At 48.8% G+C, this 26,469-nt stretch overlaps 1 protein-coding gene across 2 annotated transcripts in view; it reads left to right on the top strand.

Moving 5' to 3' along the window:
- The window catches only part of LOC144267148 (NACHT, LRR and PYD domains-containing protein 12-like), a 355,964-nt gene that overhangs the window by 136,941 nt on the left and 192,554 nt on the right, over positions 1 to 26,469 (top strand). For both annotated transcript variants that reach the window (XM_077820865.1, XM_077820864.1), the window contains one exon: positions 9,449 to 9,619. In XM_077820865.1, the coding sequence (XP_077676991.1) occupies positions 9,449 to 9,619 (171 nt within the window). The remainder of the gene's footprint in view (positions 1 to 9,448; positions 9,620 to 26,469) is intronic.

Genomic DNA, 26,469 nt, shown 5'->3' with positions numbered 1-26,469 from the left:
AGGGAGAGACACAGCAGCATATCCCCAACCCCAAGTAATTAAAGGTACTGGGCCCAACCATTGCGGATCGGGCAGCTGACGGTAATAGACATGCGGTCTTTCCAGTACCTCGGACTTATGAAAATGCCAATCCGTGGGGGTCTGCTGATCTGTATTCAATGTTAAATTATTTAAAATAAACAAAAGAATATGCAATTGTTGCTGAATGTCTCCTAAGTTTCGGAGACGCAGCTCCCCTTGTTTGTCAAGCAAGGTTTTTAGCGTGCGATTTGCATGTTCAACAATAGCTTAGCCTGTGGAATTATAAGGGATCCCGTGTTTGAGATGGATGTCACATTGGGCACAAAATGTGGAGAGGGCTGTGGAGCAATAGGCTGGGGCATTATCCATTTTTATCTGGCTCGGGCGACCCATGACAGCAAAACAGGCTAGCAAATGGTGAATAACTTTGGAAGTGGCTTCCCCACGCTGTGGGGTCGCCCAGAGGAATCCCGAATAGGTATCAATGGAAACATGTAAAAACAAATAGGGGCGGAATTGTGGCACGTGAGTGACATCCATTTGCCACAGCTGATTCACTGCGGTATCTCTGGGGTTAACGGCATAAGAAAAGGTAGGGGCAGCAGCGGCACAGTGGGGGCAGGAACGAACAATAGAACGTGCATGATCAGCAAAAATGTGAAACTGTTGGGCCAAAACAGAGGCAGACTGATGAAAAAAGGAATGGCTTTCAATGGGGTCAGAAAAAAGGGAATTTACCTGACCACGTAACGCGCGATCGGCGCGTGCTTTGCCCTCAGTGAGTAGCCCAGGCAGAGGGGTATGACTGCGAATATGAGCAACAAAATAAGGGAAATCACGAGTGGAGAGGAGATACTGTAGGGACAAAAACAGGCGAAGAAGATCCGCATCGACCTGAGGGGTAATGAGGGCAAGGGGTAAATAATCAATTACCTGATAAACATAATGCGTGTCCACGATCAAATTAAAGGAACAATCAGCAAAAAGTTGAAAGGCCAAAATAATAGCAGCTAGTCCCAAGGACTAGTGAAGGTCTCCAAGCGCTGTGCATGCAAATATTGTTGTACAAGTGAATGAAGTGCTTTCACTTTTTCTAGGGGGAGGGGCCAATGGTCAATCCATACGGGCTCTAAGGATTGTCATACCAATGGTAATGCGGAGGGCAAGGTGGGTGGGGGAGGGTTTTGGGCCATTATATATTAATATCGAGGGTGGTGTCCAGCTTTACAAGTAAGTCACGGCCCCAAATATTGAGGTGGACAGGGAGCACAAAAGGGCGTATCGTAGCAAGGGCACGGCCTCCTGGTTTAGAGACCGTGACCCAAGACAAACTTTGGCACCCGGGTTTGCTACCCCCGATCCCCCACAACTCTTTAGAAGGAACTGTTGGCCAACCGACTGGCCACTCCGGATCACGAATCACCGTAATGTCAGCTCCAGTGTCCACCAGCCCTGTAAAAGGAACATTATTTAAGAGAAGTGTTAACTGAGGTTTTGAGGGGCAGACCGACATTGTTAGAGAAACAAGTGGAGAGGACGTGTTGTGAGACAGCAACTGAGGCAGCGTTGATCCAAAGCCGCCTCTGCCCCGGGCTCGATCCTCTGCGGCTGGCACCTGATGGGGACTAAAATCAATTGCGCAATTGACCGTCCACGCGGGAGCGACTGCGGAAGATGGGTCCATACCTGAACCTTAATAACGCCGTTGTAATCGGCATCAATGACCCCTGGGATGACAAAAAAACCCTGTTTCCCAGTGTGTGAGCGAGGGAGAACCAGACCCACAAATCTGGCAGGGAGAGGTCCCATCACCTGTGTAGGTATGGCGCAAACCTCCCCCGGCAACTGAAAATCAGCATCCTCCTGCATAATCAAATCAAGCCCTGCACTTCCGGCAGTCGCCGCCCTCATGGAGTCTATGGATTGTAAGGCAGAGGAACAGTTGTCTGAGTGGGGAACACCCCCGTTTGGCCCTGGGTTCGGGGGAGACCCGTCGTGCGGTTTCCCGACCCGCTACGACACTGATTAGCCCAGTGATAGCCCTTCCGACACTTGGGGCACTTCTTTGAGGGGCAGGTGGGCGCTGTCGATGAGCGGCACTCCAGCTGAAAGTGACCCTCCTTACCACAGCGGTAACAATGCTTCCCCTCCTTCCCGCTTTTCCGCAGGGCGGTGGCCAGAATCCCAGCTTTATGTGCTTGTGTGCCGATGTTTTGGCATGCCCACAGCATGTCCGACAGCTCTAGAATGCCAGTGGCTTGTGCCGCCTGGAGAGCATGGCGGCAATCCTCGTTCGCATTTTCAACCGCCATTTTTAACAGAATCTCCTGAGCTGCCGCAGGGTTATCCACCTGTCGGAGGATAGCCTCTTGCAATCTGTTGGTAAAATCCATAAAGGACTCTGATGCACCCTGACGGATACTGGCAAAGCTTTTGGTAGGCTTGCCTGAATCCGGGACCTTCCGGAAAGCATGCTGGGCACAGGTGGAAATAATGGGGAAGACGGCCTGAGGGAGTTGAGACTGCATCTGAACAGTAGCAAACTGACCTTCCCCTGCCAAGTGCTCATAAATGATACCTTGCTCTCTATATACCTGGGCTTGGCGTTCCGCCATCTGCTGATACTCACTAAGCCAAATAACATACTGACTGGGCGTCAGCATCATGTGCAACAGCACCTTCCAATCTTCAGGGATCAGGGTGTACCCAGTACTTAGCCCTTCAATGAGACCGCGTACATACGTGCTAGTGAGGCCGAACTCGCGAATCGCTTTCTTTACCTCTCTGATCACCGAGTAAGGCAAACGGACCCAGTTTGCAACCTGGTTGCCCTGGCCATCATCCTGCCAGATCACCGGACAAACTGAGACCAGATCAGTCAGCTCCTCTGCTGTAATATCTGAGCGAGTCTTCGCTGCGTGAACCATTTGTTGCACCAGTGAAAGCCCCTGAGCAGACGCGGACGACCCCTCAGGGGGCCCCAGAGCATGGGGCCCCACGAGGGGATGGCGATCACACACCGGCTCCGGTGGGGAAGGCCAGGGAGGCGGTGGTAATAGAGGCACTGGGGGCGAAGCAGGGGGAGGGATGGCTGCAGGAGTGGATGGGGGTGGCGGGATCAGCAGCCCCTCTATTGGCGCGGGAGAGGGTCTTTCCGAGGCGACACACTGTGTCGCATCGCCAGGAGGGGGGATGGCTGCAGGAGCGGATGGGAGTGGTGAGAGCACCAGCCCCGCGAGGGAGGGCCTGTCCGAGGCGACACGCTGTATCGCATCGCGGCAGAGGTGCCAGGCATGTAAAGCCTGCACAGGCGCCCGAGGCTCTTTGTGCAATGTCTGGCCCAACCGCTCCCAGTCCGCTAGCTTAAGGGTTCCGGCTTCTGGGTACCCCGGGCATTGGGCACTTACCTCCTGTAGCAGGAGAGTGAGTTCTCGAGTGGGGCAGTCATGCTGAGCCTTACGCAACAAATACTGTAGCTCATTACGGTGTTGCACTTGCAAAGCAGAGAGGGAGCTTCCCATACTTACCACAATGAAAAATACTCACCGGGATCCGCGAAGCGGATGAGTGACGCGTCTGAAACCCTTGCCGGGCGAGGTGAGTGCTGAGGGCCCCACGTTTGGGCGCCAGTTGTTGCGGTTCAATGACAAGACGGGACAAAGCTTTTAGCAAGCAAGCAGGCTAGTCTGCCAACGGACTTCTGCCTGTCAGCTTTCCACCTTCTCCTTTATTCTTTTCTCCCCCCGCGCATTACATTCTCCAACAGATAAAAAGGAATACACTGGCTTTGTTTAACATTCTTATTTACCAATTGCTATCTACCGCATTCCTTGCTCTCGGGCCTTGAGCCGAGCCGTGGGAGGCTTCCCACGGTTCATGTCAGCTGGGCGAGATTCCAAGGTTCATGCCCTTGAGAGGAGCCGTGTGTGCGCAGCTCTTGCACAACACTCCGGGTGTGCCCTGAATGTTGCCAAGCGCATGAACCTTGTATGAACCCTACAGCCCACACTACGAGATGGATGTGGAAAAATGGGAAAACGTCCAGCGGAGGGCAACAAAAATGATTAGGGGTCTGGAACACATGACTTATGAGGAGAGGCTGAGGGAACTGGGATTGTTTAGTCTGCGGAAGAGAAGAATGAGGGGGGATTTGATAGCTGCTTTCAACTACCTGAGAGGGGGTTCCAAAGAGGATGGCTCTAGACTGTTCTCAGTGGTAGCAGATGACAGAACGAGGAGTAATGGTCTCAAGTTGCAGTGGGGGAGGTTTCGGTTGGCTATCAGGAAAAACTTTTTCACTAGGAGGGTGGTGAAAGCCTGGAATGCGTTGCCTAGGGAGGTGGTGGAATCTCCTTCCTTAGAAGTTTTTAAGGTCAGGCTTGACAAAGCCCTGACTAGGATGATTTAATTGGGGATCGGTCCTGCTTTGAGCAGGGGGTTGGTCTAGATGACCTCCTGAGGTCCCTTCCAACCCTGATATTCTATGATTCTATTCTGTGGTGTAGAAGTGGCAGATTGGTTTCCTGATCTTAATCTGTTGTCTCCTCAATGTAATATCAGATGTGTCTCTGTGTCTGAGTTTGACAAATAGACATGGTATAGACTGAATAAAGTGGTGACCAAAGCCCACGTCTCTTTGACCATTGGAAATGTTGGGGATTAACAGATATAGGAACACTTGGTGGTTTTGTTTGAGGTTTGGGGTTTTTCCCCTGTTTTGGTCTTTTTCTTATTTTTTCTGGTGATTACTGGTCTGAGGGATAATTTTGTATGTGGCTCTCTGAATGTTAGTGGGCGCAGGGATGTTAAAAAACATAGGGCTCTTTCTGAGTTCCTGTCCCAGAAAAAGTTAGATATTTTGTTTTTGGAAGAGACGCACACAGATGCAGGCAACCAGACTGATCGCTTGCTGATTGCAGAGGGGAGGTTTTCTGCCATTCTCTTTGCAGACAGGATAAAGCCTGATTCGGTGATTCTCTCTCTCACACACACACACCCCCCTCGTATAGTACTGATTATCAGTTACTCCCTAAATAGTTGTCCATGAAGACCTGATTTTGCTTCATCCTGAAAACACTCAAAGTCTTATCACTAGTTTACCCCAGTTGACTTTCTGTCATGACAGGGAGCTCACTCAAATTTCAGTGGTGGCACTGTGACCCCATGCACCAGGTTGCAACACCCAGATCAGGGAGCTAGTTAGCCCCGTGGGTCTGAAGCTGCAGGAGCTACTGCTGTGGAGTGAGTGCATGGTGGGCTCTACACCCCCCAGGACCCCTCACCCCCTAGAGGCAGGACAAAATTCCCCTCCACCCCAGCTCAGGGTTTCCTATGCAACCTTTTGACACATTCTGACAGGTTGCATTGCTCGGAACTTAGGATTTATATAACACATACTTAAGTGCTGTATTTTAATATTTGCTGGATTTAGTACTTATTATATTAATGTATGTATTCTATATCATGGGCTAGAAATATTTCATAAGCCTGACATTTTTGCACTAAAGCTATTTACTGGGTTGCAATAGGCCATCAGGGTTTACAAATGGGTCCTGAGACCAAAAAGGTTGAAAACCACTCTTTTAGCTCAGCCATGGCTCCCTTGGCTTCTAGACTTCTGGCTCCCTGTCAACTCTAGTGGATTGATGGGGAGCCAGGAACCTAGAAGCCCTGGGAACAGACAGTGAGCCAGGAACCTTACAGGTAGGGAGTTGGGGCTTCCGAAACTGATCCATATCTTGAGAGGGTATTCTCAGGGCTTCCAGGTGCTGAGCTGATGACTTCCACCAGTTCAGCGGCAAACACATACTTCTTGAATTCATTTTGTTTAATTTAAATTATTTATATACAGATTATAGTAAATGTATGCCTTAACACAGGATGTTATAATTTCAAATTTAATTTTAAATAAGTTTGTTTTAAAAGCAAAATATATTTAATTTAAATAAAAATCCTATTTAAATTAATCTGACTTAAGTAAAAAAATCAAACAAATAATGTCTTTTGATTCTTTCATTAAAAGTAACATCCATTTTTCTCCACCTTGCTTACTCTCAATATCAGGTTTGAGGCATGTGCCAAAACAGAACATGAGAAGAGGCGTATTTCTGCAGAAATTACTTGTGACCACTTTCAAGTAAAGACTAAAAATAAAGATTTAAGTTTGTGATTTTTTAGTTTACAGTAGAAACAAATGTGCATGAGGAGATCTTTCACCAAATCTTCAATTTGAAGTCAAGCACTCCGGCCACTGAGCTACCAAATTTGGCACTTTTACAGAAGCTCTTCCACAACTTACCAGTGAACAGGTCTTGCATCTCACTGTTGAGCACCAAATACAGTACTGATTTGGTAAACAGATGTTCCATGTGTTTGTCCCTTAGTCATGGTTCGTGACCCACCAGTTTCATAGTCCAGGCGGCGGCGCTTATTAGCCACCACTATGCTGGTGGGGGGGTTTTCCTGTTTGGGTTCCAATATCTCAATGTAAAGTTGCTCCAATGAGCTTCTCTGTTCCTCCAGTCGACCACTGACAACTCTGGTGGTGGCAGAAAAAAATCCACATTTTGTTTAGAGTAATTATAGTATTATTTATTATTAATGTGTTGCAGTAGTGGTAAAATGCCTGTGCTGAGATCAGGGCCTCACTGTGCTAGGCAATGGACATGTTGTTATTGCAGGTGCCCCCAGGTGGTGCTGTTAGAAACGTGTCCAAATTCTTTTTTATTAGGATGTAAACAAGCTTTTAGTCTTGGGGAGACATGCAGTGTTTAGGTTATGCAAGGTTTTCTGCAAAGGCAGCTTTGGGGGAGAGGGAGCTGCTTGAGCAGCAGAAGAGTTACAGCTACACTTAGAGTGCACCCAGACGTCTCATCACTGATTGCTCCTCTGATCTGCAAGGCCCTGGACATTTAATACTGCTCAGCAGAGGGGTAAGGCTGAAGTCAGAATGGGGCACTGGTGTCATAAGAAGGAGAAACAGTACACATAGACAGTCTCTGCCCTGAAGATCCTACAGTCTAAATGGAATGGCATAAACTTAATTAACACAGAGTTAAGGTTGCCCGGTTTTAGCTTGTGACCTTCCAGCATATGGAGTTCAGCAAAAATCAGATTTCAGAAAATAAGGAAATACAGAGTTAAGGTAAATGCCCATGCAACTGTAACTCTTCCCCCCTAGAGCTGGCAATGCTCATTGAGAATTATCTGTATGTTGTCCAGCTGAATTAATGGTGTTAAGTGCAGCTATATTGAATGGCAAATGAATATATCAGAGCACCTTGGGAGAGCTGGGATTGTGATATGAAGAGATTTGGGTCTGAGTCCCCTAGTGGGTTGTCAAAGGAAAGAGATGTGTGTGTACCATGAGGTTCCAATCTGGCATCATTTTAGTTCAGAACTGAGTAGGTTGTGTCCGTATCAGGGCACTGGGATCGTCTTGCCATGGGGTCTCTTTCTCCTCATCTTCTCAGGTGTCTCCTCTCTCTCTTCTCTCTTTTAACCCGTAAATTTTGTGGGGTTCTTCTCTTCTGCTTCAACTTGGAGGCCCTCTCCTATTCACCCCTCCCCAAATTAGCGTTCATCCCCTAAGATTCCCACATAAACGTTTTGGTTTTTTCCTCCCCTTATTCAACCCAATCTTAGAATCTCTCCCCCCACCCCTATTGCAGACTCCTCTCTTCCTGCCTCCAAAATATCTTGGGGTTCTATAAACCATTACAGAACCTGGGGGCTCCCCAAGGCAGGGGGGCTTCTCTCCCTTGTACAAATTCAGGGGCTTTTTTCTCTCCCAAATTTTGGGGTTCCCTTCTCTATTTGGCAGAGTAACAATATTTTTAAGGCAAATGAGGTGATGAAGGAGGCCGTGCAGGTGACAGTTCTGGTGGGAGGAGTGTCTTGATGTGTGTAAGATTTAGCAGCTTTTGGGGTGGGGAGGGCTCATGCTTGGGTGTGCAGGGGGCTCGCTGTGAGGCCTTGAAGGAGGACAAAGACAGCCCTGCTTGGGGGTGGTCCCTGAGGTGCACATGGTCATAGCCGGCCTGCTGCCATGGTTACCCAGTCAGCTGGCTGGCAGCTCCATCGGGAGCCCAGACTGCAGGTGAGTTACAGAAACCAGCAAAACTTCTGTTTTTATAAACCCCCCAGAGACTCTGGAACAAGCCCTACCAACAGGGTGGGGTTGCCAATTTTCTATTTTCCGACAAACAGATAGTACAGCAGGAGTGGTGGATCCTCCCCTTGCTCCACCTCTTCCCTGGAGGCCACTCCGCTCACTCCTCTCCCAGCCTCCCCGCCATTGCTGGCTGCTCTTCCCCCTCCCCCTTCCTCATCACTCAATCCTCTCCACCTCCTCATCCCTCCCCACTCCCCAACCCCGAACTTGGCTCCCTGTGCTCCCAGGGCTGGGACAGGAGCTGCAGCCCATGATGCGGAGCCTGCCTGCCCACAAGATGAATGGAGGAGGAGGCCTTGAATGAGCAGGGCCTGGCGTGGGTTGACAACCCGTCACCTCCCTCCACCCTCCCCAGCACCTGCAGTAACTGGACTTTTTGTGTCCGGTCAGTACATCTGACGCTGTACAGGTCCCCTTTCAACTGGGCTTTCTAGTAAAAAAACTAGACACCTGGCAACCTTATAACAGGGTCACACAGTCGCCCTCCTTTCAGGGACTCTTCCTTCCCCAAACCCTGGGAAACCCCCTGCCAGGGGGATCTTCTCCTCTTTGTCTCCCCCGCTTCAGTCCCTGGTCTCAGAGGAAGGTGGGTGTGATGCTGCCCCTGCTGGGCCTCGCAGCTGCCTCCCCTCCCCAGGCCTGAGGCTCAGAGCTGGGGGCAGAGACAGGAGACGTCTGTGTCCTGCAGGGGAGCAGCAGAGCTAGTGCTGGGGGTGCGGAGGGTCAGGATCTCCCAGCTCCGCCTGCTCTGAGCCTGGCCCAGCTGCCGGGGGGGAGGGAGGGCTCCCCCTACAACCTCCCTGGAGCGATGGGGCTGCTCCGATTGGGTCGCACCATCCCAGGGCTGATCAGTTCCAAATCCAACCTGATTGGTCAAGAGCTGAGTGGGAAGGACTTAAAGGACAACTTTTTACTCATTCTGAATTCTGGTTGGTCAGTGGAAAGGGTGAGGGGGTGGTGCTTCTGAAGGAACTCTTACCCCAAACCTTATTCCTCATTGGTCAGTGGCAGAGGTTTGATCATTCTTCCTGTTGATTGGTGAAGGGTAAAAGGCAAGGGGTAGAATTTAGACAGGAAGTCCCACCCACTGCTGGTCTCTCACTGGACAAGGGGTGGAGCTTGGGACGGAGTCTGTATCCTCCTGGATGCTGATTGGTCAGAGAGAGGGGCTTGTGGGTGGGGCCATCTGTCAGACCAGCTGTGACGAGCCCGGTCACACCGTGATGCCCCTTTTCTGCGTTCTCTCTCCTGCAGGTTGGAGTCGTGCCGTGTCACAGCCGCTGCCTGTGGGGATCTTGCAGATGTTCTCACAACCAGCCAGAGGCTGACAGAGCTGATCCTGGGGGGTAATTCTCTGGGAGATTCCGGAGTGCGGCTGCTGTGTGAGGGATTGAAACACCCGAACTGCAAATTACAGAGACTGAAGTAAGTAACATTTGGCTACAGTCCAAGGCCTAGGGCAAAGGCACTTGCCCCCATCTCCACGGCAGCATGGCTGAACAGCTAGAGTTCAGTAACCTTTCACTACAGGATAGCATGGTCTAATAGCCAGAGTCTATGTCACACAGCCAGTGTGGCCCAATAGCCAGAGTATGTAGCAGCCCTTTGCTACAGGGCAGCACGGCCCAATAGCCAGAGCCCAGGTATAATCTTAATTATACCAATATGTCCTGTTTTCCACTTCTCCAACCACACTGGCATAAGTCCTCCTGGAATGACTACCATGCAGTGAGTAACAGTTATCTACCAAGAGTTCTCTGTACCTCTCCCAAGAAAGGTTCTTCTGTGGCTTGGGGAATAGTGTGGCAAGGCATCTCCTTTGTCTCGCCAGGTCAAGCACTTCCCCACCAGGCGATGGTGGGCCTGGTGTAAATCAGCCCCACCCCACTCTGGGCAGTTTTTGTCCTCTCCCCTTCTGTGCTTCTTTGGCTGTTTCCTGAGTAGGCCTCAGGGTAGGCCTGTAGCATGATCCTCCACCAAACAGAAGGGAATAGTCCCATAAACACAAAAACAAAGGGTGATAGCTTCCCCTGCCTCCTTGCTGGGGCTGGGTGTTGCCCTGTAGTTTGCCCCAGGGTGTCGGTTCTTCCCCTAGAAGGCACTTAGGCTTGTCTGCTTCCCCTATGGGGAGGAGCGCAGCCTCCCGTCCTGGCAAAGCTTTCTCCCCGCTGCCACTAGCCTGGTAGTGGCTTGCCTCTTTTTCCGTCTCCCTCTCCCTCCTGGTTTTAAAAGGTCTCAGGCAGCCCTTAACTGACTCCATGTGTTCCTAATAGACCTGATGTAAGCCCTTATCACCTTATAGAGAAGAGGGCCTTTAACATTCTAGGTCTTACACCTCTGCCTTCCCCACCATCTTGCAGCCGTCCGGCCTGACTTTGTCGCAATAGCTAAGGCTGCCTACAAGATGAACTTCTAGATTCTACTCTTACTGTTATCTGAGCACAGTACTTAGGTAAAGCGTATCAAACACGTGATGTTTCCTGCTTGCTTTACACCAGGACAGCCTGGACAATGTATCTGCCCCCCTAGGAGACAGCCCTGACTCAAATGCAAGTTCGCATTGGTGTGCTCCTAAAAGCATTTCCCACCTCTGGAGCCCTGCTGTCGTCAAGAGGCACTCTCTGGATTTAGGGGCCAGTAGTTTTAGAAGGGGTTTCTGTGACTAAATCAATCAGCTCTCCCCATCTGGCCAATCATCTGTTTGCTGGAAGCTGGTTCAGCTGTTTTCAGAATGTGATGGCTGCAGTTCCCAGCATGTCTCTGACTGCAGGCCGGTGTGCCTTTTTCCAGGGAAGAGGGAGCTGGGCTGGATCTAGCAGGGACAGAGGCTGGCTGCAGGGGGCTGGGGGGAGATAGCCTGGGCAGGCCAGCAGCTTCTTGACTTCGCGGTAGGGGGAGACAGGTTGGGTAGGCTGGCAGCTTCTCGGCTGGCTGCAGGGGGCGGGGGCTGGGACTGGGGCGAGACGGGTGGGAGACAGAGTCAGAGCAGAGAGGTAAAGATGGCTGAGGGATTCTGCATTAGCAGATCTTAATGCAGGATCTGTCTTCATTTGCATTGGTGTGTCATAACCATAAGGGTAGCCTAAAATTCCTCCTTACCTGTAAGGGGTTAAGAAGCTCAAGTAACTTGGTTGGCACCTGACCAAAGGAACCAATGGGGACAAAAGATACTTTCAAATCTGGCGGGGTGGGGGCGGGGAAGAGGCTTTGTTTTGGCTTCTTTGTTTCTGTGGTCATTCGCTCTTGGGACTAAGAGGGACCGGACATCAATCCATGTTCTCCAAATCTTTCTGAACAAGTCTCTCATATTTCAAACTTGTAAGTAACAGCCAGGCAAGGCGTATTAGTTTATCTTTGTTTTCTCAACTTGTGAATTTTCCCTTTGCTAGAGGGAGGTTTATCCCTGTTTTGTTGTAACTTTGAAACTAAGGCTAGAGGGGGTTCCTCTGTGCTCTTTGAATTTTCTGCTACTCTGTAAGGTTGACTACCAGCCTAAGTTTACAGAGATGATTCTTTTACCTTTTTCTCTTTAAATAAAATCCTTCTTTTTAAGAACTGACTGATTTTTTCCCATTGTTCTAAGACCCAGGGATTTGGGTCTGTACTCACTTTGTAACCAATTGGTGAGGATATATGCTCAAGTCTTCCCCAGGAAAGGGGGTGTAGGCTTGGGGGAATATTTTGGGGCAAGAGGACTCTAAGTGGTCCTTTCGCTGATTGTTTGTTAAATCACTTGGTGGTGGCAGTGATCCCAAGGCAAAAAAGAAATCTGTGCCTTGGGGAAGTTTTAACCTAAGCTGGTAAAAATAAGCTTCGAGGGTCTTTCATGCGGGTCCCCACATCTGTACCCTGGAGTTCAGAGTGGGGAAGGAACCTTGACATGGTGTTTTTCTATTGTAAAGCATTTAGGCTGCTTTTTTAGATAAGTGTTAATAATCTGTCCTCTTCCTAGAGTTCTGAGGAGGTTATATGACTATGAATCTTTTTTGAAAGAGTGCAGACTGCTGATTAGGTTGCAGTGAGGTCTTAATAAACTCAAGATCAGGCTTTAAACTGCTATCAAGTCCACACAGTGAACAAAGTGAAAAAACGCTTTGATCTTTCTGCTGTAGTGATTTTATGGGTAAAGTACAGCAATCCAAAGTTGAAAGAAATAGATCTGTGACTTTATTTTGATTGGTGTTGCTTTAAGAAGCTGCTTTCATGCTATTTACTCTCTCTTAGATACTGATCCTACAAACAGTTATGCATGCAGAGGGCTCCCATGTGTAGTCATTTGCAGGCTTCAGTGAATGCATACTGGAGCAAAAACATGTGGATAAGCCTAGCTGATGACATTTGCATGATTACTTTTCAAACAAAGTTTACATAGGTGTTAATGGCAGCATAATTCTTTTGGAATGTTGTAGATATCTGAAAACTCTGGAGATATCTGAAAACTCTGATCTTAATTATTTAAAAAAAAATCCTATAGGCTTGTCTACACTACCAAGTTTTGTCGATGAAACTAATGTCGACATGAAAAAATTGACAAAAGCAAAGTTGCCAAAGTGTGTTTACACTCGCTCCCTCTGTTGACAGATTGTGTCCACATTCGGGGCACCATCATCGACAGTGTTAGCAATGCACTGTGCACTGTGTCCATCTGTCAGTAGGTGTTGTGGGAAGGAGGAACGGAGTGTGGTGCATCTCCTTTTCCGCCATTTTTCCAACTGTCAATCTTTGCAGTGCGCTCCACCATCTTCAGTGAGAAAGGATGGATCCCACACTTCTCTGCTATGCGCCTTTAAGTGTCATGAAGACCTCGCACATGGCAGCACAGTTAATCACGAAGTTACTGACAGAGGAAGCCTTGCAGGCTTCCGACATTCTGCATGATATAATTTATCAGTGCTTTTTGCTTTCACAGAGCAACTGCATAGGGTAGACCGTCGCTTTTGGGCTAGCAAAACCAGCACTGATTGGTCGGATCGCATTGTCTTGCAGGTGTGGGATGACGACCAGTGGGTACAGAACTTTAGGATGCAAAAGCAACCTTCCTGGAGCTATGTGCTGAGCTGGCCCATGACCTGCAGCGCAAGGTGACCAGAATGAGAGCTGCCCTTTTGGTAGAGAAGTGTGTGGCAATCACTGTGTAGAAGCTGGCGAATCCAGACTGCTACTGCTCAGTCGCAAATCAGTTTGGAGTGGGAAAGTCCACTTTGGGGATGTATTACTGCCAAGTGTGTAGGGCAATAAATGGCATCCTACTATGGAGGATTGTGACTCTGGGAAATGTGCATGAAATAGTGGATGGCTTTGCAGAGATGGGTTTTCCTAACTGTGGCGGTGCGATAGATGGCACACATATTCCAATTTTAGTGCCAGACCACCTTGCATCAGAGTACATCAATAGGAAGGGATACTTCTCGGTGGTGTTGCAAGTGCTTGTGGATCACTTGTGGGCGTTTCACAGACATCAGTGCAAGCTGATCTGGAAAGGTGCGTGACACATGCATCTTCAGGAACAGTGGCCTGTACAGAAAGCTGCAAGTGGAGACTTTCTTTCCAGACCACAAGATCACAGTGGGGGATGTGGAAATGCCCATAGTAATCCTGGCAGACCCAGTTTACCTCTTACAGCTCTGGCTCATGAAACCTTACACAGGGCAGCTGGACAGCAGCAAGGAGTGTTTTAACAACAGGCTGAGCAGGTGCTGCATGGTAGTCAAATGTGCCTTTGGCAGATTGAAGGCGTGCTGGAGGTGTCTCTATGGCAGGCTAAACCTTACTGAGGATAATATTCCCATGGTCATAGCCGTGTGCTGCACTTTGCATAATCTGTGTGAATCTAAGGGTGAAATGTTTGCTCACATGTGGAGCTCTGAGGCAGAGCGCTTGGCTGCAGAGTTTGATCTGCCAGATGCCAGGGCTATCAGAGGAGGCCAGAGGGCTGCTATTAACATCAGAGAGGCTTTGAGGAACCACTTTGACAATGAGGGGCAGTAACACATGTCTGCTTTGGAGTTGCTTCCCTGGTGCATCCCATACAAAATTTTGGGGCCAGATATCTATGCAAGAAAATGCTTTAGAAGCCTGTACCTGCGACTGAATTGATTGCTATGCGATTTTGTAGAACACAGCTATCATTGTCCAAGCTGTGAGAGGAGGTGGAGTGATGAGGAAACTGAGGAGCACCACAAAGTGAAAAGGAATGTGTGGGCGTGGGGGGAGGGGGGTTGCTTGACAAAGAATTGTGCATATGCACATGCTGCATTGGAGGTCGACCCCAGATCTGTTCACTCTGAAGTTTTATTAAAGACTTGAGCATCTCTGTCTGATCCTCCATCACTTTTATCATCCACTCAGTCGCTTCCCTAGCAAATGCTTAATTCCCTTTTCTGTCCTGCTTTTCAGCTTCCCAGCCCTCCTTTCATTTCCTTGTGTCTGTGACAGAGCGCTGCAGCACCTCTCTGAATATATCTTCTTTGCTGCGTCTTGGCCTCTTTCTTATCTGCCACAGATGGTCGGCAAGGGTGCGTGGTGTGTTTCTCAAAGTCTCAGCTACTGTGGACAACGCACAGAAGAGGGATTCTTGCATTCCAGCAAACGATTGAAACAAGCACCTTTTGCAAGTAATAGCAATCATTTTCTCACTGACTCTAGCCAGGCACACATCTCTGCAAGCACCCAAATCATGGTGAGTGTTGGGATTGGAGAGAGTGGGGATGTGCGAATGGACAAAAGACACAATCACGGCTTGCAGTTCAACTTTGCAGGGAACTCATTCTAAAATTATCCCACACTTTTCCACAGGCGGGCACCCTTCTAGCAGACATCTCACTGCTGTGGGTAAGCAGGGAAACCAGGGTACAACGACTGCATGTTTGCGACTTTCGCCCTGGTCTATATGCTGCTCAGTTATGTGCCGCTTTGGTCCCTACACAAGTGATGGATGAATGACATGGGACAGTTTCCTACGGTGGAAGAAGGAACAAGGCTGCACTGCCATGGAACCTGCGGCAGAGGATTAACAAGTACCTCTGGGAAACTTTCCAGAGCATCTCTATGGAGGATTCCATGGAGATCTTGATGTCCATCAACACCCTGCTTGGCATACCGATTAGCTACACAGGGCAATGTCCAGCTCACAGAAACACAGCCTGTCTCCCGCTTTTCAATTCCCTACACCCGCTTCAGCATGCCACAAGCAACAGCCACTTACCCCCTGTGTCTCATCTCCTGCTTCCTGCTTGCTATGCACTTCAGGTGTGGAGAGCAGTCCCTGGCTGCCTGCCCCACTGGGCAACGCTGCTGGGAGCTCCACATCCTCTTCTAGCTCAACCTTTTCATCAATAATTTCAGCCTCTGCGTTAGGTTCTCTTTCCGCTTCCCCCGTGCCCTCTGAAGTATCCACAGGGCTCTCGGCAATGGAGGTGGGGTCACCACCGAGGATAGCATTCAGCTCCTTATAGAAATGGCAGGTCTTAGGTGCAGCATCGGAGCGATGGTTTGCCTCCCTCGCCTTATGATACACCTGACTCAGCTCCTTTATCTTCGCTCTGCACTGTAGCGCATCCCGATCATAGCCCTTTTCACACAAGCCTCAAGAAATGTGCCCATATGTGTCCTGATTCCTATGGGTCAGTTGCAACTGTGACTGAACAAACTCCTCTCCCCATATATTGATCAGATCCAACAGCTCTGCAGTGGTCCAAGTGGGAGTGTGTTTGGTGCGATAGCCAGTCTTGCTCACCTGGGAAGATGCCAGGAGACCTCTCCATGGTGATCCAGCAAGCAGGAAATGGGATTTAAAATTCTCAGGGCTTGCCAAGGGGGAGGGGTGGATTATTGTTAACCTGGCAGCAGGGCTGTGGAGTTCAAATTGCTGACCAAAGCGGTATCATGGGGATTGTGGGACACTTCCTGGAGGCCAATAAAAGCAAAAAATCCAGGCATGGTGTGTACACTGGATGTTTGTCGACAATAAAGGGAGGGAAAAAGAAAAAAAGTCTCTCATAGGGATGGAAGTTTTTTGTTGCCAAAACTGGGCATTTTTCATGACAAAAGTCCCATTGGAGTGTGTACGCTCTTGCTGTTTTGTCGCCAAAAGGCAGTTTTTGGTGACAAAACTTGGTAATGAAGACAAGGCCTGAGTTAATAATTAATACATGGTAAATTGTCAACGAATGGCTATGCACGTGGTGTCGGAGAGAAGGCTTTGGATTCCTTGACCATGGGATGGTATTCCAAGAAGGAGGAGTGCTAGGCAGAGATGGGCTTGACCTAACGAAGAGAGGGAAGAGCATCTTCGCAAGCAGGCTGGCTAACCTAGTGAGAAGGGCTTTAAACTAGGTTCACCGGGGGAAGGAGACCAAAGCCCTGAGGTAAGTGGGGATGTGGGATACCGGGAGGAAGCACGAGCAGGAGAGTGCAAGAGGGGAGAGCTCCTGCCTCATACTAAGAAAGCAGGACAAACAGCAAATTATCTCAAATGCAAGAAGCCTGGGAAACAAGCAGGAAGAACTGGAAGTCCTGGCACAGTGGAGGAATTATTATGTGATTGGAATAACAGAGATTTGGTGGGATAACTCACATGACTGGAGTACTGTCATGGATGGATATAAACTGTTCGGGAAGGACAGGCAGGGCAGAAAAGGTGGGGGAGTTGCATTGTATGTAAGAGAGCAGTATGACTGCTCAGAGCTCCAGTATGAAACTGCAGAAGAACCTGAGTGTCTCTGGATTAAGTTTAGAAGTGTGAGCAACAAGGGTGAAGTCGTGGTGGGAGTCTGCTATAGACCACCGGACCAGGGGGATGAGGTGGACGAGGCTTTCTTCTGGCAACTCACGGAAGTTACTAGATCGTAGGCCCTGGTTCTCATGGGAGACTTCAGTCACCCTGATATTTGCTGGGAGAGCAATACAGCGGTGCACCGACAATCCAGGAAGTTTTTGGAAAGTGTAGGAGAGAATTTCCTGGTGCAAGTGCTGGAGGAACCAACTAGGGGCAGAGTTCTTCTTGACCTGCTGCTCACAAACCAGGAAGAATTAGTAGGGGAAACTAAAGTGGATGGGAACCTGGGAGGCAATGACCATGAGATGGTCGAGTTCAGGATCCTAACACAGGGAAGAAAGGAGAGCAGCAGAATACAGACCCTGGACTTCAGAAAAGCAGACTTTGACTCCCTCCGGGAACTGATGGGCTGGATCCCCTGGGAGAATAACGTGAGGGGGAAAGGAGTCCAGGAGAGCTGGCTGTATTTTAAAGAATCCTTATTGAGGTTACAGGGACAAACCATCCCGATGTGTAGAAAGAATAGTAAATATGGCAGGTGACCAGCTTGGCTTCACAGTGAAATCCTTGCTGATCTTCAACACAAAAAAGAAGCTTACAAGAAGTGGAAGATTGGACAAACGACCAGGGAAGAGTATAAAAATATTGCTTGGGCATGCAGGAGTGAAATCAGAAAGGCGAAATAACACCTAGAGTTCCAGCTAGCAAGAGATGTTAAAAGTAACAGGAAGGGTTTCTTCAGGTATGTTAGCAACAAGAAGAAAGTGAAGGGAGGTGTGGGCCCCTTACTGAATGAGGGAGGCAACCTAGTGACAGAGGATGTGGAAAAAGCTAATGTACTCAATGCTTTTTTTGCCTCTGTCTTCACGAACAAGGTCAGCTCCCAGACTGCTGCACTGGGCAGCACAGCATGGGGAGGAGGTGACCAGCCCTCAGTGGAGAAAGAAGTGGTCCTGGACTATTTAGAAAAGCTGGACGAGCACAAGTCCATGGGGCCGGATGCGCTGCATCCGAGAGTGCTAAAGGAGTTGGTGGATGTGATTGCAGAGCCATTGGCCATTATCTTTGAAAACTCATGGCCATTGAGGGAGGTCCCGGACGACTGGAAAAAGGCTAATGTAGTGCCCATCTTTTAAAAAGGGAAGAAGGAGGATCCTGGGAACTACAGGTCAGTCAGCCTCACCTCAGTCCCTGGAAAAATCATGGAGCAGGTCCTCAAGGAATCAATTCTGAAGCACTTAGAGGAGAGGAAAGTGATCAGGAACAGTCAGCATGGATTCACCAAGGGCAAGTCATGCCTGACTAATCTAATTGCCTTCTATGATGAGATAACTGGCTCTGTGGATGAGGGGAAAGCAGTGGACGTGTTGTTCCTTGACTTTAGCAAAGCTTTTGACACAGTCTCCCACAGTATTCTTGCCAGCAAGTTAAAGAAGTATGGGCTGGAGTGAATGGACTATAAGGTGGATAGAAAGTTGGCTAGATTGTCGGGCTCAACAGGTAGTGATCAATGGCTCCATGTTTAGTTGGCAGCCGGTATCAAGCAGAGTGCCCCAAGGGTCGGTCCTCGGGCCGGTTTTGTTCAGTATCTTCATTAATGATGAGGAGGATGGTGTGGATTGCACCCTCAGCAGGTTTGCAGATGACACTAAACTGGGAGGAGAGGTAGATACTCTGGAGGGTAGGGATAGGATCCAGAGGGACCTAGACAAATTGGAGGATTGGGCCAAAAGAAATCTGGTGAGGTTCAACAAGGACAAGTGCAGAGTCCTGCACTTAGGAAGGAAGAATCCCATGCACCGCTACAGACTAGGGACCGAGTGGCTCGGCAGCAGTTCTGCAGAAAAGGACCGAGGGGTTACAGTGGACGAGAAAAGAAATGGAGTACTTGTGGCACCTTAGAGACTAACCAATTTATTTGAGCATGAGCTTTCGTGAGCTACAGCTCACTTCATCAGATGCATACTGTGGAAACTGCAGCAGACTTTATATATACACAGAGAATATGAAACAATACCTCCTCCCACCCCACTGTCCTGCTGGTAATAGCTTATCTAAAGTAATCGTCAGGTTAGGCCATTTCCAGCACAAATCCAGGTTTTCTCACCCTCCACCCCCCCACACAAATTCACTCTCCTGCTGGTGATAGCCCATCCAAAGTGACAACTCTTTACACAATGTGCATGATAATGAAGTTAGGCCATTTCCTGCACAAATCCAGGTTCTCTCACTCCCTCACCCCCCTCCAAAAACCCACCCCCATACACACACAGACTCACTCTCCTGCTGGTAATAGCTCGTCCAAACTGACCACTCTCCAAGTTTAAATCCAAGTTAAACCAGGACATCTGGGGGGGGGGTAGGAAAAAACAAGAGGAAATAGGCTACCTTGCATAATGACTTAGCCACTCCCAGTCTCTATTTAAGCCTAAATTAATAGTATCCAATTTGCAAATGAATTCCAATTCGGCAGTTTCTCGCTGGAGTCTGGATTTGAAGTTTTTTTGTTTTAAGATAGCGACCTTCATGTCTGTGATTGCGTGACCAGAGAGATTGAAGTGTTCTCCGACTGGTTTATGAATGTTATAATTCTTGACATCTGATTTGTGTCCATTTATTCTTTTACGTAGAGACTGTCCAGTTTGACCAATGTACATGGCAGAGGGGCATTGCTGGCACATGATGGCATAAATCACATTGGTGGATGTGCAGGTGAACGAGCCTCTGATAGTGTGGCTGATGTTATTAGGCCCTGTGATGGTGTCCCCTGAATAGATATGTGGGCACAATTGGCAACGGGCTTTGTTGCAAGGATAAGTTCCTGGGTTAGTGGACGAGAAGATGGATATGAGTCAACAGTGTGCCCTTGTAGCCAAGAAGGCCAATGGCATTTTGGGATGTATAAGTAGGGGCATTGCCAGCAGATCGAGGAACGTGAAAATTCCCCTCTATTCAACATTCGTGACGCCTCATCTGGAGTAGTGTGTCCAGTTTTGGGCCCCACGCTACAAGAAGGATGTGGAAAAATTGGAGAGAGTCCAGCGGAGGGCAACAAAAATGATTAGGGGACTGGAATACATGACTTTTGAGGAGAGGCGGAGGGAACTTGGATTGTTTAGTCTACAGAAGAGAAGAATGAGGGGAGATTTGATAGCTGCTTTCAACTACCTGAAAGGTGGTTCCAAAGAGGATGGCTCTAGACTATTCTCAGTGGTAGCGGATGACAGAACAGGGAGTAATGGTCTCAAGTTGCAGTGGGGGAGATTTAGGTTGGATATTAGGAAAAACTTTTTCACTAGGAGGGTGGTGAAAGACTGGAATGAGTTACCTAGGGAGGTGGTGGAATCTCCTTCCTTAGAAGTTTTTAAGGTCAGGCTTGACAAAGCCCTGACTAGGATGATTTAATTGGGGATCGGTCCTGCTTTGAGCAGGGGGTTGAACTGGATGAGCTCCAGAGGTCCCTTCCAACCCTGATATTCTATGATAAGCTTTTTGCAAAGAGAGCTGTTTCCTGGTCCCAAGAGCACAGCCAGATTTTGGTTCATGCTGCCCAGGTGCCCCTGCACAAACAGCCCCAGGGAGGGCAGAGCTCCCAGCTCAGCACGGCCCGGGCAGGATGATCCCTAACACCCAGCTGTTCCCCATCCCAATAGGGCAGCAGCTTCGTCCCCACTCCGCTCTCTGGCCTCCCTGCACTCCCTGGGCTGTGTGTGCAGGGTGCCTGGGCATTGTTCACTGTCAGGGCAGCGAGTGGGACCCAGTCCCAAAACCTCCCCATAGCTTCCTGCTGTGGTAACTCTGTCTATGGCTCCTCCTCGCTGCTCTGCAGAGCTTGTCCGAAGCAGGGAGCAATGCTGACTGATGGGAGGCAGCTGCCAGCATCGGCACTGGCTCCATGGATGCTCCGGGGCTCAAGCACCCACAGAAAAAAAATAGGGGGGTGCTCAGCACCCTCCAGCCATAGCAGTTCCGTGCCCTGTGGCTGGTCACCCATTGCATGCCAGGGTGGGCCCCATTGCAGGTGAGGTGGAGCATCCACTGGGAGAAATAAAGTTCTTGCCTGTGGCTGCCAGGATGTTGGGGGTCATCCCTTCCCCAGCCATGCTGAGCTGAGAGCCCTGCCGCTCCTTCCCCCTTTGAAAGACAGCCTCACAGTCCCTTTCTCATGGGCTCCCCCTGCCCTCCCTGGGGCTGTGTGTGCAGAGGTGTCCAGGCAGCATGTACTGTGAGAGCAGTGAGTGGGAGCCAGCCTCTAAACTTCCCCACAGAGTCCCGGGGATCCCTTATCCCTGTCTCCTGGGCTGTGGCGGGATGATGGAGCACACTGCACCTCAAGCCCTGGGGATCCACTTCATTGCTCTGCAGTAGAGTTTTCCCACAGTGCAACACATTTGTAGAGCTAGAGTGTCCACACTGGAAGGGGGAGCGGGTACTAGACACTCTGGGGTAGGGTACTTTGACTGGGGTCTGTGCACTGCAGTGTGGGCACCAGAGTCCTAGGTTCAAGTACAGGTCAGAAAATTCTTAACCTTGGGTTAAACTGCAGAGTAGATGCACAAGCTCAGGGTTTCCAGACACAGGTCAGGTGACTCCAGTCCCACTAACCCTAGGCTTCCATTCCTGTGTAGACCTACCCCAAGAAAAGGAAATGGAAGTTACTGAGAGGTTAAAGCAGGTAAAAATATAGGTACAGGGGAGTTACGTTCTATAATTTCAAAAGGTAGCAGAGATGGAGGTGATCAGATCACAGAACAGAGAACCAGATTGATCATGTTACAATTCAGCACAAATGGAGCAGAACTTTAGAAGATGTACATAGGAGGAATTAACACCTTTCTGTTAACCGGGCTGTATTTCCGATTAGGCAAAGACGGCAACTGCCTCAGGGCGCCTAAAAATTTAAAGTTTGACACTCCCGGACCCCACCAGAGGGCGGGGTTGCCTGTGTGGGAGATGGCCCCACACAGCGCTGCTGGAGCGCTCCTGCCAACAGGGAAGGCGAAGCAGCCGCTGTGGCAGGGGAAGAGCTCAGCAGACCTACGCAGGAGGTCCTGCCAGGCAAATAGGTCCTGAGGGAGCCCGGCCTGGGCAGGCCTCGCTCCTGCTCTTGCTCCTTCTTCATCCTGGCTAATTGCACCATTCCCAAGAGGCCAGAGCAATCCCCAAACGGCCCTGGCCGCGCTGTCGGCTCAGCCTGGCAGACAAAGTCACCTCCCAGCAGTGCAGGTGAGGTGGCCGGGGGGGCAGGGTAAGGGAGAGTGGGTCTCTGCGGGGGCTTGTTCGGGGATGCTGGGCAGTGAGGGAGTGGGGGCTGCTGAACAGTGGGAAGTTTTGGGGAGTGTTGGGCACTGTGGGGCAGAGGAGGTCTGTGTGTGTTGGGGCGTTGGATAGTTGGGGATCTGTGTGGGGCACTGGGCAATTGAGGTAGTGGGGATGTGCGGTGGGCGCTGGACAGTGGGGGTGTGTGTGTGTGCAGGGTGCTGTGCAGTTGTGGTAGGGGGCTGTGGAGCAGGTATCTCGGGCGGCGGGGCGCTGAAGATGCTGTGCCTAGGGACGTTTAAGGTGTAAATCTTGCCCTGTCTGTTAGAGTTCTTAATTTGCATTACACACAGCTTCTTTCTTGTTTGATGAGTTACTTCCTTACAAAGCCATATACAATGCAAATGTTTGCTATTACATTAGAACAGGGTACAGATAAGTTAAAACAATGCATGCTGTATCCCACCAGATTTTCATGAAGTTTAAATACTACATACATTCTTATACATCTACTTTGAACTCTACTAAAATACCAATCAGCTGGTCTGAGGCTGTGTGCGCAGAGGTGTCCAGGCATCGTGCACTGTGAGGGCAGTGAGAGGGTGCCAGCCTCTAAACTTCCCCACAGACTCCCTCAGATCCCTTATTCCTGCCTCCTGGGCTGTGGCGGGATGGTGGAGCACACTGCACCCCAAGCCCTGGGGATACACTTCACTGCTCCATAGCTAGCAGTAGCCAGCCTGGGGTGGGGGTGTGTTTTTCCTCTGAAACCTACATTTTATGTCAAACTTCAAAACAGACAAAAATAAATAAAAAAACCCAACCAGACAAAAGCACCTTAATTGAACAACCCACTTTAAAAATTAAAAATTGAAAAGTTTCATTTGAATAGTTTGAGAGCCCTGGAGACTGACGTCCTAATTATCCTCAGAACAGGAGCACACGGGCATTTTCCTGCCAGTGTGACTCAGCGTAGAGATGGAGAGCCCAGTTCTCAGATTAGATGGTAGTTCAGTGTCTTGACAAACTGCAGTCATTGTACTGAGACAGACAGCAAAGGAGCTAATTATGCAGTTTCTGGACTCGTGTGTCCTTATGGGCACCTGAGTCCCATCGACAGCACCGTCAGAGTTAGGAAATAGTGTGGGCTGGAGAGTTTTCCCACAGTGTAACACATTTGTAGCGCTGGAGTGTTGACACTGGAGGGGGAGCGGGCGCTAGGCACTCTGGGATAGGGTTACTTTGACTGGGGTCTGTGCACTGCAGTGTGGGTGCCAGAGTCCTAGGTTCAAGCAAAGGTCAGAAAATTCTTAACCTAGGGTTAAACTGCAGAGTAGATGCACAAGCTCAGGGCTTCTAGACACAGGTCAGGTGACTCAAGTCCCACTAACCCTAGGCTTCCATTCCTGTGTAGAAAAACCCTCAGAAAAAGAAATGAGAGGTTAAAGCAGGTAAAGATATATGTACAGGGGAGTTACAGTCTGTAATTTCACAAGGTAGCAGAGATGGAGGTGATCGAATCACAGAAAAGGGAACCAGTTGGATCACGTTACAATTCAGCACAAAAGGAGCAGAACTTTAGAGGATGTACAGAGCAGGAAGGAGGCATGTGTGGGAGTGGACCACTTACTAGTGGTAATTAAAATGAGAAAAAAAATAAGAATTCAAACAGTCAAAAGATGAAGAATTTTTCCTTGTGTCCATATTTATAGCTTCTTATCACAGAAATCAAGTGGTCAGGATGGCCATACATGGCTTCTTTCTTCATGGCGGGAAAAGAGGAATGCACTGGTCTTTGATCTCATACACAATGAGTCAGAGGGATTTTATATTTCATTCATTTCAAAGAAGTCTTGTGAAATGCTAGTTTCAAAGCAAGTGGCCATTGTATATAATGACCAGAGGTCAGAGACTCTAAAGGCATTCCTCATTTCCTGTCATCAGAGGAAAAGCCCATGTGGGTAGAAGCTGTCAGCTTATTTTCTGACTGAAGAATCTGTAAATATGGATTCAGGGAACGATCCTTTATCTCTGACTGTTTGGACTTTTACAGGGACGTGTACCAGATGCAAAGCCGAGATCCCCAGAGACAATCTGGGTACCCTGAAAAGACTTTTAGGAAACTGGCAGTTTATTACATCACGGCCACAATCTGGAATTACAAACTGTGACTCACCTGTTTCACCTGCTTTAGCCTCTCAATTGCTCTCATTTCCTTTTCTTAGTCAATAAACCTTTAGTTAGTTTACTATAAAATTGGCTGCCAGTGTTGTATTTGGTGTAAAGTCCAGAGTACCAGTTGATCTGGTGTAAGTGACTGGTCTCTTGGGACCAGGAGCAACCTGATGTGGTGTGATGTTTGGTGTAAGTGACACCACTTTTGTCACAAAGTTCAGTTTGTCTGGGTGGCAAGATGGACTCTCCAGTCTGTCTGTGACTCCCAGGTAGGACTGGTAGCGCGATCCAGGAGTTCACATTTGTTACTGGCTTGTTGAAATCTATTATAGAACATACCACCAGTTTGGAGTGTCTGCCCTTTTTCTACAGTTTGTCCTGAGGTCGGCATTCACAGTTGTGAGCTGGTCTGGACACTGTGACACAGCCTGTGGTAATTCCTTTTCAAGTTGTGGCCCAGCTGAAAGCAATGATTTGTGGCAGTTGGTTTGCGGTGAGCAATTTGTCCTTCCTCTAGGTGCAAAAATAACAGCGATATGCTGTGCTCGCTTTTCAGCAAGGGAAAGACGGAGTGTGGTTCAGACGAGCTTTGAGACCCAAGGTTCTGGGGGAATTTTAGTTGCTAAAATTCATGTGGATCGGAAGCAGGAAAGGATTACTGTTCTTTGCCGAATGGTTCTGACAATCAGCAAATAGTAAAAGAGGAAACCATAGCTGCAAAATGTGAACCAGCTTATCTAGTACATTCTGGTCAAGAAGGAAGTATTGCATAGGTTGGGTGAGAAAGGGAAACCATCTTGGTGATCATGGGCGTGTGATTTGGCATTTTTAGAGTTGGAAAAGACTCTTGTGACTGCTCCTGTCTTGGCCTCTCCATGTCTCAAACCCCCTTTCCTATTGGACACAGATGCTACTGCTTATAGACTGGGGGCACTATTGACATAACGACCATCTGATAATGTATCAGGGGAATAGAATTTCAGCTTCTCTGCCCCCCAAAACTGAGGATGTATTGATTGAAGCTGACGCTGGAAGAGTTGTGACAGTCATGAATTCGCTATCAGAACAGAGTGGGCAAAGTCTGACCCAGCCAGCAGACTCCACAGAAACAACAGATATTCTTCAGGAGCCCACTGAAAGAGACCCCTTCTGATTGGTTGAAAGGAAATTGTGCCGGAAGAAGAAAGCTCCAAGGAGATATAGACAGGAGCTAGAGATCCCCAGCTGCTTAGACTGGGTTAGCCTTAAAGGACATTTAGTGCTTGCTGATTATAGAAGCTTGTATGGGATTGGCTACAAGCCTTGTCTTTGGTGTGAGATCTAAAGGGCCATTGACCTGGCAAAGGGACTGGTCCTTTGGGACTGGGAATAACCTGAATATTGCTGAAATTTTTGGTATAAGGGCCATCTATCACTCAGGTACACAAGATAGATTGTAGTACCCTAGCGGACTGTTTGTAACTCCATGTTAGTGCTGTTACAGTGCCTGAGGAGTTTACATTTGATAATTGGTTGGTGAAATCTAAGAATAGAACTCACAACCAATTTGAGGTTTGTGCCCTGCTTCCTAACAGTCTGCCCTCAGATTGGTACTCACACCCTTGTGTCACTGCAGGCAGTGTTACAGGGCCCTGAGAGGCCAAGACTAGAGTTCCAGGAACTGAGAAACCCCATGTGAGGATTACAAGAAATAATAATAAACCATCATTAGTAGCCTCCTGCAGTACTGATAATCAGTAACTCTTTACATAGTGATCTCTGAAGACCTGATCTTACTCTGTCTTGAAATCAGTCAAAGTTGTACAATTGACTCCAAGAACAGAAGGATCAGTCCCTGTTCTGCAAACCCTGACAATAAAAGTCCCCTCCTCCATGGACAAGGGGAGGTCATGCATCAGTCTCAGCAGTGCCATCTCTGTTCTGTGTGCGAAAACCCAGCTGGATATCACCAATGAAATGGTGAATTTGGATGAGGTTGTTCAGTAGCTTCTTGATTAGGTTGCTCAGAAATGGGAAAGCAGATGATATTCGGTGGTAGATTGTAAGATTGGTTGCAACAAGCAAT

This window comes from Eretmochelys imbricata, chromosome 6, assembly GCF_965152235.1.
Source record: "Eretmochelys imbricata isolate rEreImb1 chromosome 6, rEreImb1.hap1, whole genome shotgun sequence".
NCBI classification, from domain to species: domain Eukaryota; kingdom Metazoa; phylum Chordata; order Testudines; family Cheloniidae; genus Eretmochelys; species Eretmochelys imbricata.
Note: the sequence above shows the minus strand (reverse complement) of the source record. Positions and strands in the feature narration are given on the sequence as shown.